This window comes from Chenopodium quinoa, unplaced genomic scaffold (genome assembly GCF_001683475.1).
Source record: "Chenopodium quinoa cultivar QQ74 unplaced genomic scaffold, ASM168347v1, whole genome shotgun sequence".
Taxonomy (NCBI): Eukaryota; Viridiplantae; Streptophyta; class Magnoliopsida; order Caryophyllales; family Amaranthaceae; genus Chenopodium; species Chenopodium quinoa.
Genome location: NW_018745170.1, coordinates 4,802,755 through 4,822,025, shown reverse-complemented (window position 1 = coordinate 4,822,025; position 19,271 = coordinate 4,802,755). Strand labels below are relative to the sequence as shown.

The window sequence follows — 19,271 nt, the reverse complement described above, 5'->3', positions numbered from 1 at the left end:
GGAGTTGATTCTCAAACCCTATAAATAGGGAGAGGTCCCCATTTATTGCACATTCAGAAATATCCACACCAATCAGAGCAATATTAATTGCAGATATTCTCTCGGAATCCGACTGAAAACTCTTTACATTCCGTACTTTTAACTCCGTCCATACACATACTAACTTGATTGTCGGAGGCGGAACTCCACCTAACCGGAGTTTCCGTGCACTACTACATTTTTTATCTATTGCAACGGCCTAATAAAGGCTAATACAACGGTATTTTTATTGTCGTTGCAATGGAGTAGGCTGTTGCCACGGAGTTAAAACTAATGCTCTTAGAGGTAGAGTTATTGCCACGGCTTTAAAGAACCGTTGCAATAGCCTAGCTATTTTAACAAAAATGAAAGCTAATGCAACGGTAGTGTTGTATCATGAAAATTTTAGGTAGAAGCGTGCATTGTTCCCTCTAATTTTTTCACCAAAATTTTGAACAACACGTGTTTACTTTTCTCACCCATTTTCTCCACTCATTCTCACAGTACCCATTCTCACCCAATTTCTCCATTTTCTTAATTTCCCCCAATTCTCCATTTTCTCAATTTCCCCCAATTCTCTGTTTTCCCCATCATCTCACATTCACATATTTGCTTCAACTCCAGAATCACTTCAAAATTCTGAGGTGAAAAATCACAAAAAAAAATCATTCAAAAATTCGAAGAGGAAAATAAGCAAATAATTATGAGGAAGTAGTAGACGAAGGCGGCAGTCAGGATCAGAGGTGTGGCTGATAGCGGCAGTCAGGCGGTGGTGGCTGATAGCAGCACAGACGGTCACAATTTCATTGTTGCATGTCCCTTCCTTGAGCTGAATTCTCGAAATTCTGTTCAAGGTAAACAACGAATTTTCGTTTTTGAGAATTAAATTTGAAGTTTTTACTTTTGTGTTTGGGATGAAGTTGAATATTGATTTGGGGTGGCTGATTTGGTTCATTCATGGGGTAAGACTTTAGAGATCCAAGTTTATTACTTTTTTCTAATTGTTATATCCATTATTCAAGCTCATGTGCGTGCTTAGGTTATTTAACTTATTAGATAGGAATATATGATAGTGGGTTTTGGAGGGTTTAAGGAATAGAAAAAGATAAGATTATGTAAATAGGAAGTGAAATAATGGAGCTTGGGTTTGATTTTAAGTCGGAAAAGCGAAAAATATGAAAGACTCTAATTAATTTTGGATTAATTAATTTTTAATTTTAAGTCAAGAAATATGACAAACTCTCTAATTAATTTTGGATTAATCAATTTTGGGGTTCTCGGCTTTATCAATGTAATGCATCAACTTGATTATATTAAGTTCTTGTCAATTATGCTGTGTAGAATTGCAATTCTCTCTCTTGTCTACATTGACAGGTTCAGTTGGGTACTTAGCTTCCTTTCTGATAGTGCCATGATATTTTGGTTTTATCATGTTTTAAGTGGAATGGAATATGTAAGTAATACCTTAACTCTATATCTCACCTTAGATTGATGCATCAGTGAAATTTTAAGGTAGCTTATTAGTTTAAACAACAAATATTTAAACATGGAGGACCAATTGGTTGATATCATGTTCTTTCTAAAATTAAAAAAAGAAAAGACATGTATGTTTTACCATTATTTCACTTCCTAATTACATAATCTTATCTTTTTCTTTTCCTTAAACCCTCCAAAACCCACTATCATATATTCTTATCTAATAAGTTAAATAACCTAAGCACGCACATGAGCTGTAAATTTCGATTTCTGACTATTTATTTTTTATAATTGGAGGCTTGATCTTCAACTTGACTGACGGTATCAAAGTAAAGGCTTAGGTTTTGACCTGTCCGTCTTAAGATTTGGTACAGAGCAACCCACTTTTAAAGATCCATATCCTGAACTAGTTCACCACCAATATGGTACGACCCTATGGATATGGTCTGGGGCTCATAGATTTTTTTGCTCTCTTGGGCGTCTCTTATGCAACGAGGCATTTGATATATGCAACACTTCTCCCATGATTTTCTTGTAATAAATTGCCGGGCCTCATTGAGTTTTTCCTGTATGGATATAACCCACTCTAGTTTTTCTTGAGAATTCATTTTTCTAGAGGTTGCTACTTTTCAATCTTTAGTGAAGATCAACCAATATATGCAAATGATGTCTAAAAAATGTTACAAGAATGATGTTTTCATGTGAATCATGTAACAGTATGTGGTTAAACTACATTAATAGTATATCTGTATTTTTTTTGCTGCTTCTGTGTGGGGCTAATTGCGCTTGATTAAAGTTAATGCTCAAGATTCAGGTCAATTGTAATTATTTTTTTAATGATTTAGTAGTTTCGCTTCTTAAGAAAAGACATGAAACATACTAGGCAATTACTGAGTAAAAGTTCGCAGCTGGTGGTTTGGTTTTGAAAAAAAAAACATCAGGAAATTTCAGATCTCTTTCCTTTAGAGCTGACTTGGTCAATGTAAGTCGTATTTAAGTTAAACTGAGTGAGCTCAACTTACAGCCTAGCAAAAGAATCCTGTAAGTTTGTAACAGTCAGTTGAGTTGAGTAAAAGTTGGAGAATCTGCTATATATCTCCTCCATACGTTGTGTTTAAATGCTTTCAGAATTTGTAGCTCTGAATCTTGATGGGATATGATGACTAGCACTGCATATGCGTTGGAGTTGATCAAACTGGAACTGTTTTAATACAATCAAATACAGAACACACATCTATGTCCATCTACATTTAGTCGTTTACCTTTTATGGCTGTATTTTGTGTTTATGCTTTTTTTCACATGAGTATATTTATTTATGAATCCTGGACAATACCCATTCCTTGTACCAGCAACTAAGAAATCTCAAATAACTGTCTTTTGTTATTTCCTTTGATGGGTTAGGCATTTTTACTCCAATGTGCTCTCTTATTTGCAAATATGGTTTATCTTGATTTGTATTGTTTATTTGATGGTGGCTCTTAAAATACTAGAAGAATGATTATGCTTTGATATGGGTTCTCCCTTAATATTATTAGTTTTAGGCTTTTTAACTCTCCTAGCTAATTACACTTGCCTCTTTTTAACATCTCATTTCTTTTTCATTGTTACTAGATTAATGTAAAGTGGGACATAAATTTGTATGAATATAACTTTGATACTCCTTGCTTATTACACTTGATAAAGTTATCCTTGGCAATAGAAATACACTAGTTTTAAATATATTGATTTTTAGAGTAGTTATCTTTCTTCCTAGTGGTCGTAAAGCAGATTTTATTGTCAATTCTTTCTAATTGATTAAAGTAAATATCTTAATATAGTGAATTGATTAATTGTTTTTACTTTAAAAATTAATTAAAGTAACCCTCTTAATTCTTATCCTAAGGTATGGATAGTAGAACTAAAGAGTGGTGGATGTTTGCCAAATGGAGTGATGAATATGAGCGGGGAGTAGATGAATATGTACAAAAGGCTTTTGCTTTTAAGTCTCAAGGAAATCAAATTTGTTGTCCTTGTGCAAGTTGTCATTATTGTTTTTGGCGTCATGAAAGTGTTGTGAGAGATCACCTTATTTGTAATGGTTTTGTTCCTCGAACGGATAAGTTATCAGAGTTAGGGATCAACATTATCATTGAAAGGGAACAAACTATTTTGGATAATGATGAAGGGTCAAACCCAAATGATTTTAATGATAACATAGTAGGGTTGTTGCATGATGCACAAGATGCTTTTATAAATGGGCCAAATGACGAGGCAAAAAAGTTTTATAAGTTAGTTGAAGAGGGCCAGGAAGAATTGTATGTCGGTTGTAAAAATCATTCAAAACTTTCCTTCATGATCCGACTTTTTATTTTGAAGTGTGATCATAAGCTAACTAATGCTGCTTTTGGAGATATATTGGAGCTTATAAGGGAGGTGTTACCTGATGCAAAACTGTCAGCTTCTTTTAATGAAGCAAAAAGTGTTTTGAAAGTGTTGGGGTTGGATTACACTAAGATAGATGCATGCCCAAATGATTGCATGATATACTGGGAAGAGCATGAAAATGCAACAAGCTGCCATGTTTGTGAGACGCCAAGATGGAAATCAACTGACACAGAGAATGGCATACAAAATGAAAATGGAAAGACGTATAGGATTCCTCAAAAGATTCTTAGGTACTTTCCAATAAAGAAAAGGCTTCAACGGCTATTTATGTGTCAAGAGACGGCGAGATACATGACTTGGCATGCTAATGAGCATGAAAATGATCATCTTTTACATCATCCAGTTGATGGTCAAGCTTGGAAGGAATTTGATTCTTTATATCCAAAGTTTGCTGAAGACCCACGCAATGTGAGGCTTGGGTTAGCCACAGATGGATTTAGCCCGTTCAACTCAATGAGCATTGTCCATAGTACATGGCCAGTTATGTTGATTAATTATAACTTGCCTCCTTGGATGATTATGAAGCCCGAGTATTTGATGCTAGCCTTACTGATTCCCGGCCCGTCTTCCCCTAGCAATGACATTGACATGTATTTGCAGCCACTTATTAAGGACTTAAAGGATTTGTGGGAGTTTGGGTTGGAAACTTATGACGCTTCGACTAATCAAAGGTTTGACATGCATGTAGCATTGATGACTACTGTGAGTGATTTTCTGGGTTATGCAATGTTGTCTGGGTGGAGCACAAAAGGATACTTGGCATGCCCTGAATGTCATTACGAAACAGATTTAGAGTGGTTGCCTTGTAGTGGTAAGAATGTGTATAGGTCAAATCGTAAATTTTTGGATCCATCTCACCCTTGGCGTCATGATAAGAGGAATTTTGACGGAAAACTTGAGGAAAGATGTCAACCTATTCCATTGAATGGAATTGATATTGAGAATATGTTGCGTGATTTTCCAAATGCATTTGGAAAGAAGCAAAAGAAACCAAGGCGTGATGTGGATGATCCGACTCCGTGGAGAAAGAAACCCATATTTTTTGAGTTGCCATATTGGAAGCATTTCTCTAATCGCCATAATCTTGATGTAATGCATATTGAGAAAAATGTCTTTGATAATGTCATTGCGACATTATTAGACATTTCTCAGAAGATCAAGGATAATGTGAGTGCTCGTCGAGATTTGGTAGAACTTAATCTGATGCCAGAGCTCCAACCAATAGAATTGGAAGATGGTAGTGAAGAATTTCCAAGATCTCGCTTTTGGATGTCATTGGAGCAAAAGTGTAAGTTCTGCCTGGTTATAAAAAATGCTAAGCTTCCTCAAGGTTATGCTTCCAACCTTAGTCGTTGTGTGCAAGTTGGAAAAAGGAAAATAGCAGGCTACAAAAGCCACGATGCTCATTTTATGATGAATTATCTTCTTCCAATTGCTGTGAAGAAAACATTACCCAAAGATGTTGCTAGTCCTTTGATAAGACTTTGTGCTTTTTTCAAAGGTATATGGAGTAAAACTATTGATCCTCGAGGTCTTGGAAAATTGCAATCCGAGATAGTTGAAACTCTATGCCTACTTGAGAGGATTTTTCCACCTACTTTTTTTTATATAATGGAACATTTACCCATACACTTAGTAGACCAAATTAAGTTGGGTGGACCTGTGAGTTCAAGGTGTATGTATGGAATTGAGAGGAATCTTCATGAAATGAAACAAGATGTTGGAAACAAGGCTCGCCCAGAAGGCTCAATGGCAGAAGGATACCAAGCTAAAGAATGTGTTGCTTTCATAGCTAGATTTTTGAAACGATCAAGCAAAGCCACACCCGAAGTTAATGAGTGTGGTACCTCAAAATCATTTTTCCCTAAGGTAGGACGTCCTATCAAAGGAAAAGGAAGGACCTCAAAGAAAAAAAATCGTGGACACATAATTGATCGCATTACATGGGCACAAGCGCATCGTTATGTCTTGTTCAATTGTGATTGTGAAGAAGTTGAGAAATATATAAGGTAAGATTTGTAACCATAATGTAGGTTTATTATTATTATTATTATTATTATTATTATTATTATTATTATTATTATTATTATTATTATTATTATTATTATTATTATTATTATTATTATTATTTAATGTTTTCATTCTAACTCTGTCGCCTTAGTAAGAAAAATATTTTATTTTTATAGTGAGCATAAGATTTTTGTAAGTGCTAAAAGGAAAAGAAAATGGAAAAGTGCTCAAGACCATAGCAAGGATTTCATGGATTGGTTTAGGGAGAAAGTTGATTTGATTCTTAAACAAGGCCATGATAATATCCAGGACCATATTTTGTGGTTATCAAAAGGTCCCTCTTATGTTGCCAAAAAGCACACAGGGTACTCAGTTAACGGCTATAGGTTTCATACCATGAAGCAAGATGCAAACTGCGTAACTCAAAACAGTGGCGTCACTCTAATAGCCACTACACATAGCTTGCAAGCTCCAAAGATCAAAATCCTGTTGTGGGAAATGTTAATTATTTTGGTTCAATAACTGAAATCATTGAGATATCCTATCATGGTCATTTTAGTGTTGTCTTATTTAGATGTCAATGGTTTCACTCAGAAAAGGATGATGATGAGCTCATTACGGTTAATATGAATAAGACCGTTTCTAAAGAGGAACCTTTTATCTTAGCAAATCAGCACATCAAGTGTTTTATGTAGGAGATTTGAATAGAGAAAGGTGGCATTATGCTATTCAAATCCCTCCTAGAGAGTTTTAGATGGTATTAACATACATTTTTTTAATACTTCACTATATGTTATAAATGAGCTTATTTTACATTGCAATTCGTTTCAGTTTATTGTATTTACATACAAAATTAACATACTTCCATTTTTTTTCCAGATGAAACGGAGTAGACCCAAAGTTGCTGCTTCCAAAAATCAGCTTACAGAATATGAGCTGCAACGGCTTCAAAAACTAAAATTCAATGCAGAAAGAATGGAAGCCTTAGGATCGGCATCTCTTGCTAATAAGATTCTTGAAGACAAAACAAAAGCCTTATTTTGTCCAAGTGCAATGCAGTACACCAGAAAATGAGGATGATGCCTCTACGTCAGAATATGATGGTGAAAATGAGGTTGAAGCTGACAATCTCACTTCTGGAAAAAGAAAAGCCAGTAAACAGATCTGTACTTCTATTTTTTCATTTATACAGACTGGTTTTATTGTTTATCACGGTTTACATGTAATTAGTAATGCTTTATTTTCCTTTTGTTTTATAGGTTTCAAAGCAAGTAAATAAATCATCACTTCGCCCCAGAACTATGGCTGATGTTGTGGAAGTGAATAGCCGTAAGAAGCATGCAGTTGATGAAGTTCAGAACATTCACTCACTTAAGGTTGCTAGAGTTCAAGATCAATGCATCCAAAAGAAGGAGCAAGTTATCTCATAAAAGAAGGGATCAAAACTAGTGTTCTGTTCTCCTGGTTCCATGTCAGCGTACCTCGAGTTCCGAAAAAAGCAAAAAGAAAATAATAAAGCGTTTGTAGCATGTAATCAGTCATTGAATGATTCTCTTACAAGAAACCTAAGGATTTGTGGCACTGCATTTAATGAGAATGACAATGATGATGCAGATTCATTAAGTGAGAATGATGAAGCGGATGCACTAAATGAGAATAATGATGATGTTGGTAATGAATATGAGGGTGATCAAGAATTAGAAGATGAAGTTCTATCTAACTATGGAAGGGAAGGAATGCAAGGTATTGTTTTTCTCTTACTTCCTCCCCAGCTACCTCTCCCTCTTGTTCAGTCCCTTAGCTGTTTTTCCTTTCTTTTTTCCTTTCTTTTTTCCTCCTGTTTTATGTGTTTTCCATCTACATGGGGATTTTTTTTGAATTTTCTGCCAAAGATTTGCTCCAATTAAGTTGCATCCTGTAGCTAATTTTGGGTCTAACAATCTAACATGCAAATTCTTCTATGAAAATGAGGATAAACAAGCAAATTAGATGGGCACTTTCCTGTTTTCAAGGCTAATAAGGTATTTTAGATAGCTTGTGTCCTCCCACCGCATTGCAGTTTGGTTCCCATCTTCCTTTTTCGGGTTGGTTTTTTTTACATGGGCCATGGGCCATTGGTCAAGCCTTGTTAAAATAAGTAGATGTCTTAAGCTTAGCTGAACTACAACCATTTTGCTGTTTCTATTGCATTCTAGGTAGGGCAAGATATTTCTAGCCTTGCTTGTGTTATGGTGCATCTGGTAGTGAGGAGGTATGTGGCAGTTAAATGTAGGTATATGTACAATCAATACATAAGGTAATTTATAATATATTTAAGTGTTGCAATGTTAGAGATATTATTATACTTCGCTGATTATATTCTTGGTGGGTCTTTGCATTTTACATATCGTGGATATTATGAGATTTGGTATGCAAGATCAGTATGAAAGAAATTGGAGTTTCTTGAGAATCTATGTTTCTTATATTTTAGATTTTTGGTAGTGGAGCTGCTGGTTTCCCATTCTTGTGATTTTTAGGGTTTATTACTTGATATTTGTTAATCAAATGGTGATATGTTATTTGGGAAGAATAGTGGAAATTTCACCTACTGTTTGTGAGATATGAGTCTCTCTGTAGTCGTACGAATTCTAGCCTAAAATTTATTTAAAAACTCAGTTTTGTGGGAGAGTTAGATCTCATTTAGTGATAAGTATTCGATTTTTATTTAGTCAGGCTCTATGGATGATGTTTGTTCATTTGTTGTCATGTTTTTGAGTCATCAAAAATCAAAATGACTCTTAGATATTGTATTATTTAACATCCAATGGGATGTAATCTGGAGAAAAGTTTGTCCAACTTCCAGGAAAATAGTGGTTTCTATACTTAATTACATTTCTATTGAATATATCATCCTTCTTTTAGGTGAAGTATGGTCAAGATGGATATAAAAAAAGGCCACCAGTCTTAGTAATGACTGATTTCACAAGGCAGACCTCTTAGGCTCATTCAGTTTGTCCAAGAACCTCCTCATTCAGTTTGCATTTTCGTTATTATAGTATTTAGTTGATTTATTTGCAACCTCTATCTTGTAGCATGTTTCTTACAAATGTGTACACAGAAACAGAACCTGAAAAAGCTCCTACCAGAAAAAGGCATTGAGGTCCAACAATGCTACCCAAGGTTCATGCACAAACAAGAGACGAGCGTGAAGTTATTGTTTTAAACTCATTGGGCCAACCGGTTGGAACTACACGGGAAATTGTTCAGGAGTTCAATTATATTAACTTTCCAAGTCTACCCACACTTGACAAAATGTGGGAGTATGTCCAAGTACGTAGTATTATAATTGATTTTTTTGGATTTCATTTTCTACATAATTAATTCCTCGTTAATAATTGGACCGCCATATGCTACATACATGTTACATACTAATGTTTTATTTTCATGATTTATTTAGGAAAAATATATGGTTCCTGAAGCTGGAAGAGAATGGGTGATGCAGGCTATCAATGGAAGCTAGAAAGCTCATAAATGCTTTACTAAGAAGAACTACTTCTCTGCATATCCCACAAATGCTTTACGATGGTTTCATAAGCCAGACACAATTTGAGAACCTCAATTTAGAGAGCTTTTGCAATACTGGCATTCTAAAGAGGCTGAGGTATTATGTATATGGTTTTGAGCTGTTTTTGTGCAATATTGACATAGTTTCATGACCAAAAAATTCACTCTTTCAGTTTATTGTTTTTATGATCGCCTTTGTTTTCAGGAGCTGTTTTATGATCGCCTTTGATGCAGGCTATCAATGGAAGCTAGAAAGCTCATAAATGCTTTACTAAGAAGAACTACTTCTCTGCATATCCCACAAATGCTTTACGATGGTTTCATAAGCCAGACACAATTTGAGAACCTCAATTTAGAGAGCTTTTGCAATACTGGCATTCTAAAGAGGCTGAGGTATTATGTATATGGTTTTGAGCTGTTTTTGTGCAATATTGACATAGTTTCATGACCAAAAAATTCACTCTTTCAGTTTATTGTTTTTATGATCGCCTTTGTTTTCAGGAGCTGTTTTTATAAATCTTGATTTTGTTTTCACGTAGGAAATCAATAAGATCAACAAAGACGATCGCCAAATGTTAGATGATATGCATACTATGGGCCGTAACTCTTACGCAATTTTACGTCATAAGTTGGTAAATAATTCATCTCATTTCTAGGAAATTTTATTAACTTTATAATCTTTATTTTACAATCACTACATGTACTACATGATGCTTTCACCCCTGTCCTTTAATTATTTGTAATAATCACTTCAATTTTATGTATTCATGTTTCCACATCAACAACGGGATCTTGATAAGCAAGAACCTTTTCAAGCAAGGGTCTATAAGGAGTCAAGAAAAAGAACGGTGGGAAGGAAATACCTTACTAACCATGAAAAAATAGAAGAGAATATTGTGAGTTAACCTTTTAGATGTATGTTATATTTGTTTAATTTTGATAAATAATAAGTAGGTGGTTTTATTTCCCTAAATAGGCTAAAATGGATGCTTTGGAGTCTTCCCAACATGAAGATGGTAGTAACTCTAAGGACCCTTACTCTGAAGTGATTCCAGATCCTAAGCGCAAAAGCCGTGTACGCCTACAAGGAAAAGGTGTAAAAAAGTCGGATTTGAAGAAAAAAGATAAAAAGTCATATTTCATATTCCCGACAGAATTTTTAGAAAGTATGCAATCTCAATTAGTACAACAACTTGCACCAAGCGTAACAACTGCAATTTTGACTCAACTTCGGAATGCTAACCCTGGGATCAATCTTGTCATTCCTGATTTTGCAATTCCATTGGCTCCAAAGGATGCATCTAGTGCGCCACATCTTCTTGTTGACCAAAATGGGTAATCTTCTAAATCTGGTGCCACAGTTAATCAAGTAACATAAAATATTTTCTATTGCTTCTCTCTAGATTTTTTTGTTTGCTGGTGACCTGAACCTACTGTTGAAATGTTGCCGCTGTTGATGTCTTTTTCTGATGCTCACTATTGCTTTATTTCTTTTGTTTTTTTTTTCTTTATATGGTTGATGCTTTAGTTGTTTGCTGCTGCTTTTTATTTTTGTATGTTTTATTTTGCTGAGTTCATGCTTCTTATAGCCTGCTGCATCTCTAAATTATCAATCAATAAGGACATGATTCTTGAGTTAGATTCTTGAATTACTACTCGTACTTTCTGTGTTCGTCATACTACTTGAAATCGTACTACTTGAAATAGCTGCGCTCATCATCTCTAGAGAGTCTTTAGCTGAACTAGAACTTTCTGTGTTCATCATATCCACACACTCTTTAAGTTCTGTCACTATTTGAGTCATTGTTGGCCTATCTGCAATTTCTAGCTGAATACATCTCACTGCTAGTTCTACTGCTTTCCACACAGTGAGATAGTTCTACTGCTAGTTTTGGTCTAGTGTGCTGGCTATATCCCCTCTTTCAAGCACGCTCCTAACCCATTGACCCAAGTTCATGACTCTGTTTACTATTGTTGTTTTCCCTGTGATTAGCTCCAACAGAATAACCCCAAAGCTGTAAACATCGCCTTTTTCATGCACATGTCCTGTTAATTAATTATACCTGTAATAATCATTATGGCATAAAAGTTTTAGCCCACTTCAATTAGTAGTGTGCAATGAATTACTTTGGTAAAAGAGTGTTAGAATATGTAAGATAGTCATGTATGAATGACTGAAATGGCTCACTTACTAAGGATCAAGATAGCCTAGTGTTCCAACAACCCTTGTTTGTAAATTTGAAACATAGTTTCATGACCAAGAAAGTTAGAAAACTTGAATGGAAAAGTGTACACATAATTTATTTCTCACTAGTAGACATGAACTACAAAGCCCACTCATCATTTATACAAAGCCACCCAAGCTTTAAGCCACAAGCTCAAGTTGGTCACATAAATTTCACAATTGATTTCAGCATCAAGATACCAATTCAGCAATATAATTCATTTCCACAAGGTAAAAAAGAGAGACTTGACCTGCAGTCCTACAGATATTGGTGGAAAGCAGCAGAACTGCAGTTTTAAGTATAGGACTACAAAATGCTTCAGGAATGTAACTACACACTACATCATTTCTCAGAGTAAGAAACATAATTCATAATTACATAAAGTTAATTAGTCTCATGCTAATCCCAAAAGTATCTTCCAAACTGAAACTCCCTACAAATACCTGTCCAACCAAGTAAGAAGCACCAAAACCCCCTTTCTACCACCCAAAATCAGCTACCTTTGCTCGAAATTCTTTGTTTAGAAGAATGTTAGCGGGTTTCACATCTCTATGAACTATAGGCGGGCTGCAACCATGATGCAAGTAATCCAGTCCTATATATAGAGTTACACAACAAATTTTAATATACTGAGTGATCTGATAAAAAAATGTAATTATGAACCTCAATACTAAATTGCTTAGGGGCCTCAGACATCCCAGAATACTTTTGATCAAGAATCTTTTGTCAGTCAGCAATCACCCAGAATTCTTTTGACTACTACTTAGTTCTATTTCTTGTTGGTTATTTAGCTAGTACTTTGTTATATTCTGGGGTGCTATTTTGTTTTTCAGACTTGGAATATTTATCTTTTGGTAATGTAGCTACTGCCACTATAAATTAATAATATTTTCCTTTTTGTGTAAAAAAAAAATAAAATAAAATAAAATAAAAAAAAAACTTCTTTGCTGCCATCTTTTAAACAACCATCATCTGTGCTTTTTAAACTTTTCTCATGTTGATTGTGGCCTTGGTCTATTATAATTTATAATTTAGTTTAATTATATTTCTATTATTTTTTTCAATTTTACATGTAGGTGCATGAGGAGTTAAATGGAGCGGAAGTATAGTGACTAGTCATCTAACAAATGGTGCATATATGTTGGCGACTCTTATTCAAGTTCCGGCTTTGTGAAGATTTGGAAATTTCGGCTTATATATATGTTAACAATTTGTATTTTGGATGATTAAATTAATTATATAACTTTTATTTTTTATTAGTAGGGTATGTCATACCAAAAACAAGCAAGTAATATTTTGTAATGTACGTATTTCGCATTATAATTATTATACATAAATGATACTTTAATTTGTTTCTATTAGTATATTTAGATTTGTACTGACTAATTATACATTATATTATCATTCCATCCCAACAAAAACAAAACAAAAAAAAACGATCAATCCGTTGCAGTAGATACGTATTCCTATCATTGTATTAATTAGCTTCATCCGTTGCATTAGATGTCAATTTCATCATAATTATTAGCCAATACTCTATTGCCACGGATAATTTATGCCGTTGCAATAGGTATTGGTCTAACGCCACGGATCATTGATGTCGTGGCATTAGGTGTCATATGTCGTTGCATTAGACCTATTACAATGCCAGCAGATGCCACGGTGCATGGCCGTTACATTAGGCCTAATGCCACGGATTTTGACGCCTAATGCAACGGATTTGGGGGTTGCAATAGATAAAAAATGTAGTAGTGGTGTTGCAGGTACAGACGGTTGACATCCATTCTTGGAATTGTAACTCTCCCGAGGGACTCCAAAAACCCCAAAACATTTGGCGCCGTCTGTGGGGAGAGTACTTCTAAGATGGCTTCGCATGAGTCTGTACCGTCTGCTAATGAGAAACGGCGTAAAGATCTATACAGACCAAGACAGTGGTGACGACTTCGATGTCGACACCTATGTGGCCCCAGACGGGTCACTTAGAACAAGACGCACCCGTTCCAAGGAAACAAGGGAACGGGGCGAAGACAAAGCTGGTCCAAGCAACCCAACCGTCAAGCCGGCTAGACAATCCCAAGCGATGGATGGTGCTGCCCCTGTTACAAGAGACGAACTCATGAAATTCATGACAAGTTTCAAAGGGGAAATCAAGGACCTGATAAACCAAAAGACGACTTGCACCAACAGGGGTCAGTCGACCAAGAAGCATTCTCCCTCAGGGAAGAAGCATGTAAAGGATCGTGTGCCTACCCCTCACCCTAAGCCAAAGGGTACGGATGGGCCCATGATTGATTTATCAAAATTTCGTTTCCCTGAAGCAGGGAAAAGGAAGGCCATCCGCCAAGTTCAGCCGGATGGATCAAAAAAGACTTACTCGGATTCCCGGATGTTAATCCAACAGAAGAGAAGTCAACAATTGTCTGAGTCGGCTTCAAAGTTAACTTATCCAGACAGTTTCCTAAATACTTCGATGAGGTATTCGGAAACAAACCGAGAGAGTCAGTCACGCGGCATGTCTGCACGTACTGGCCCTCAGATTATCCAGCCGGCTCTGTATGTGCCCCAATAGCCATACATGCCATATCGATCACCATACATGTAGTCAGCCCCCTTTGGGGGTCAGGCGGCACAGATTGTCCAGCCAATGGACTGGCAGTTCCGGCTGCTAAAACTTGGGGAACAGCCATCGGCGTTCTCCAGGGAGATAACCGAGGCGGCTCTGCCGGCCAAGGTTAGGAATGTGTTGGTTGGCACCTATGACGGTACCACCAACCCGGAAGACCACCTAATGGCATACACCAACCTTATGTATCTACAAGGGTTGGATGATGCCGCCTGGTGCCGATTTTTCCCGACGACATTGAAGGGTATAGCCCAACGATGGTTTGGCAACCTACCAGCTGGATGCATCAACAATTTTAAGACGCTTGCATACCTGTTTGCGTCCAACTTCTCTATAAACATCCCCGCCAAAAAGACAAGTCTCGACTTGGGAGCTATTTAGAAGGGAGATAGAGAGGGCTAAGGTCCTATGTCAGGCGGTTCAATCTGATAAGAATTCAGATTCAAGGACTGTTTGACGAAGTTGCCTACACAGACTTCTTCAAGGGTTTGAAGGACAGGTCGACCTTTAAGTTCGATCTGGTCAGAAATAGGGTTGCTACCCTCCAAGAAGCTTTAATGGAACCCAAAGCCTATATACAGGCGACAGAGCTCTATGCCATCAAGCAGCCGTCGGACCCTAAAAAGTCCGACAAAAAAGAGAACCGGTCCGCTTAGCCGGCTAAAAAAAGAGAGCAAGAAAAGGAAAGAAATCTAGGTGGCGGACAATTCTGGTCAGCTATCCGAGAAGAAGAAGAAAGAGTTAAAACTGTACGTCCCCAAGTACGAGTTCAACAAGGATTGCCACTCCATCCTTATGGAGATCAAAGACTGGGTGACTATTAAAAAACCGGCTGCAATGAAAAGTCCCGTCAAAAGTCAGGACAAGAACAAATAATGTCACTTCCACGAGGATATAGGCCATGACACCACGATTGTTATAGCCTCAGGCAGTCGTTGGACCGTCTTGCTGACAAAGGGGTACTGAAGTCTTACATTCTTAAGTCCACCCTCAAAACAAACAGTGGACAGCCGTCCAAAAATCTTGACCAGCTTGCTATAAGCTCAGACACTGATAAAGAGCAGATTTATACTATAGCAGGCGGTTTTTCCGGAGGGGGTCCTACCATACGGGGTACCAAGGAAAATACCAAAAAGTTAGAGGTCAACTCAGTGGATGAGGGTCAAGCGTCGAAAGACACCTTCCGTGAGGTCATCATCTCTAAGAAGGACCGTGGCAAGGTCAGGCGGCCACATGATGACCCCATAGTCATCGAGTGCAAGGTCGCCAATCAACGAGTGGGCCGGATCCTTATTGATACCGGGGGCTCGTCTGACCTTATCAGCTGCAGGTGCTTGGCAAAGTTCAAGTACAAGCCTAGCAGCATGCACAAAGTCGCTCACCCCTTAGTCGGTTTTTGGGGTGGAGTAGTGCATCCGGTGGGAAGGATTGACCTACCCATTTGGCTAGGAGAAAAGGGCAAAGGACGCCACATGGTCGTCAAATTCTTGGTGGCTGAAGAATTGACCTCCTACAATCTGATTTTGGGCCGTCCAACCCTCAATGAGTCCAAGACAGTCATCATCCCATCCCTTATGCTTCTGAAATTTGAGAGGGATGATGGGTCAGTGGGTTCCCTGAATGGGGATAAGAAGACGGTAAGGGAGTGTTATCTCTCAGACGTCAAGCCTACTGTGGTCGCAGCCGGCCAAGGCGAAGAACCCATTGACCTTTATGACTTCAAGAAAGCCGCGCCTGCTCCTAAAGCAGCCGACAAAAATAGGAAGGTGGACCAGTTAGTGGCTGTTTAGAAAGAAAAGCAATAGCAATCACTGATCGGGGAACGGTCAGATGATCTTCGTTCCCAATCGGCTGGTGAGCATATTGACATCCCTCTGGACGATGCACGTCCGGAGCGAATTGTTAAGGTGGGGACGGCTGCTTTTGCAAAGTTGGGTGCCGACTTGCACCAACTACTGAAAGAATTCAAAGACATCTTTGCCTTTGAATTGGAAGAGATGCCAAGCGTCAGCGCGGATCTTGCTGTCCATAAACTCGCAGTGGATCCAAAAAAGAAGCCGGTTTGGCAAAAGAAGAGAAATCACGGCGAGGAAAGATCTTAGGCGGCTGCCGCCAAGGTTAAGAAGATGATGGATGCCGGGTTCATTCGGCAATGTCACTACCCAGATTGGGTAGCAAACGTTGTTCTTGTGAAAAAGCCAAATGGTACCTGGCGCATGCGTGTTGATTACACAGATCTGAACAAGTCATGTCCGAAGGATAACTATCTACTTCTAAAGATCAACAGTCTGGTCGACTCTACAGCCGGTCATGCCTTGATGAGTTTCATGGACGCCTACTCAGGTTTTCATCATATACCCTTATGGAAAAAATATCAAGAGAAGACGACATTTGTCACTGATCAAGGGTTATTCTGTTATACGGTGATGCCGTTTGGGCTGAAGAATGCGCCTGCTACTTTCCAACGAATGATTAATACAGTCTTCATTAATCAAATTGGGACGAATGTAGAGGCGTACATTGATGACATGATAGTCAAATCTAAGCTACAGCCGGATTACCTTGCTGACCTCCGAGAAACATTTACCACCCTCAGGCGGCATAAGGTCATGCTTAATCCAAAGAAGTGTGCCTATGGTGTTGATTCTGGGAAGTTTCTCGGATTTTTGATTGATCAAAGGGGGATAGAGGCCAATCCAGAAAAGGTGCAGGCGTTAATTGACATGAAGTCACCCCACACTGTTAAAGAGGTTCAAAAATTAACCGATTGTCTGGCGGCATTGGGGAGATTCCTCAACCGGTCAGGTGACAAGTGCCTCTATTTCTTCCACGCAATCAAGAAGAAGATTAGATTCGAGTGGGGGGAAAATACTGAGGCGGCATTTCAGAAATTGAAAGAGCACTTGCACTCGTTGCCAAGGCTGGTTAGCCCCCTAGCCAGGGAGGTTATGTACATGTACTTGGCCGTCTCAGATCATGCCCTCAGTGCCGTTCTCCTAGCTAAGAGAGACGGCATTCAGCTCCCGGTCTATTTCATTAGCCATGTTCTTCGAAATGCTGAACTGCAGTACCCCTTGGTTGAAAATTTTGGCCTTGCCCTTTTCATGGCAATCAAGAAGTTAAAACCCTAATTCTTAGCTCATCCGGTGGTGGTCTACACTGATCAACCCCTCAAGCGGCCAATGACAACTTTGGAGTCATCCGGTAGGATGCTCATATGGGCTATTGAAATGCAAAGCCTTAAAATCACTTTCGAACCTAGAAAGGCAGTGAAGGGTCAGGCGTTTGCCGACTTCATTGTCGAAATGACAAGGCCGGCCCAACCGGAAAATCTTGATCAGGTTTGGAAAGTGTATGTAGACGAGAGCTATACTATGAACGGCTGTGGTGCAGGGATAATATGCCAGTCTTCGGAAGGGGACAAATATGAATATGCACCACTTTTCAAGTTCCAAGCCTCAAATAATGAGGCGGAATATGAGGCCCTGCTAGCCGGTATCTGCATGTGTAAGGCGGCAGGAGCAGAAAGGTTGACGCTTGCTCTGATTCTTAGTTGATCGTTAGCCAATACCATGGTGACTGCAAGGCCAACCATCCGGCTATCAAATATCTTTTGGCAGTCAAAGACGAGGCCGGGACACTTGACGAATTTCAACTAAGTCAGGTGCCCAAAACAATCAGGCGAATGCACTCTCTAAGCTGGCATCATCCGCCTCCTCCGATACGCCTAGGTCAGTCTTTTGAGAAGTCATGGAGAAGAGAAGTATTGAACATGATCCCATTGGAGTTCTTGATCAAAGCTCGACCTGGATGGATGGCATCCGGGCCTATCTGGCATTTGCCGGATGCCCATTTAGAAGCGGCTGCTTTGAAGAAGCGGGCCTCAAGTTTTGAGATCCATAATGAAGAACTCTTCAAGAAGGGTTACCTCTAGCCGTTGCTGAAATGTGTTACCCTGGAAGAGGGGAAAGAAGTTCTAGAGGATCTGCATTAGGGCTTTTGTGCATCATATATAGGCGGTAGAACTCTAGCAAAAAGGGCGGGGCGGCAAGGCTACTTTTGGCACACTCTTGAGGCAGATGCCATGGAAATGGTGAAGAAGTGTGATAAATGTCAAAAATTCGGCAAACTCATACACCGTCCGGCTACTGATCTAACGGCTATCTACAGCCCAGTGCCATTCGCCAAATGGGGCATGGATATTCTGGGTCCATATACGCCTGTACCAGGTGGACAGAGGTACATTCTAGTTGCCGTTGATTACTTCACCAAATGGGTAGAGGCAGAGGCGGTCAAAGGCATAAAGACAAAGGATGTCATCTCCTTCATTTGGAGGAACATTATCACCCGGTTTAGGGTACCTATGTCTATGGTCTTTGACAATGGCCCTCAGTTTGGGATGCCTACCCTGAAGAGTTGGTTGGGGGATCAAGGGATCTCATATTATCACCTGGTTTGGGGTACCTATGTCGATGGGTTGCCTCATGTCCTATGAGCCATCAGAACAACTGAAAAGGGGGCAACCAGTGAAACCCCGTTTCTCATGACATATGGCACTAAAGCCATCTTGCCTATTGAACACTATGAGCAAACACTTCGAATCATGCTCTATGATGAAGAGGCTAATTGGGAGGCTATGCAGCTAGCATTGGATTCACTCCCGGAGCGCAGGGGCTATGCCGCCTTGCGTCATGAGATTTACCATCTGAGAATGACGAGAGCATACAACAGAAGAGTGCACAAACGGCCTTAAAAGTGGGGGACTTTGTGTTACGAAAAATGGAGGTAACCGGTAGGGACAACGAACAAGGAAAACTGACCCCTAATTGGGAAGGCCCCTACCGGATTCTTGAAGAAGTTAGAGGCGGCACCTATCGCCTGGAAACTCCAGACGGCAGGCAGCTAGCCAGAACTTGGAATGTAGACAACTTAAAAAAGTACTACTTCTAAA

The 19,271-nt window shown here is 38.7% G+C and overlaps 1 protein-coding gene across 1 annotated transcript; it reads left to right on the top strand.

Annotated features, from left to right (window-relative positions):
- Nucleotides 1-3,379: 3,379 nt before the first annotated feature.
- LOC110710449 lies at nt 3,380-7,003 on the top strand. Its single transcript, XM_021888741.1, has 3 exons — nt 3,380-5,928; nt 6,106-6,346; nt 6,809-7,003. The coding sequence occupies exons 1-3, from the start codon at nt 3,380-3,382 to the stop codon at nt 7,001-7,003; spliced, it is 2,985 nt and encodes a 994-aa protein (XP_021744433.1).
- The last annotated feature ends 12,268 nt before the right edge of the window (nt 7,004-19,271 follow it).

Bases quoted from the DNA above. Each gene is read 5' to 3' on its own strand.
- LOC110710449 (XM_021888741.1), top strand. From the start codon at position 3,380: ATGGATAGTAGAACTAAAGAGTGGTGGATGTTTGCCAAATGGAGTGAT. The intron at 5,929-6,105 runs GTAAGATTTGTA...TTATTTTTATAG, and splicing joins GAAGTTGAGAAATATATAAG to TGAGCATAAGATTTTTGTAA. The intron at 6,347-6,808 runs GTAACTCAAAAC...TTTTTTTTCCAG, and splicing joins TGAAGCAAGATGCAAACTGC to ATGAAACGGAGTAGACCCAA.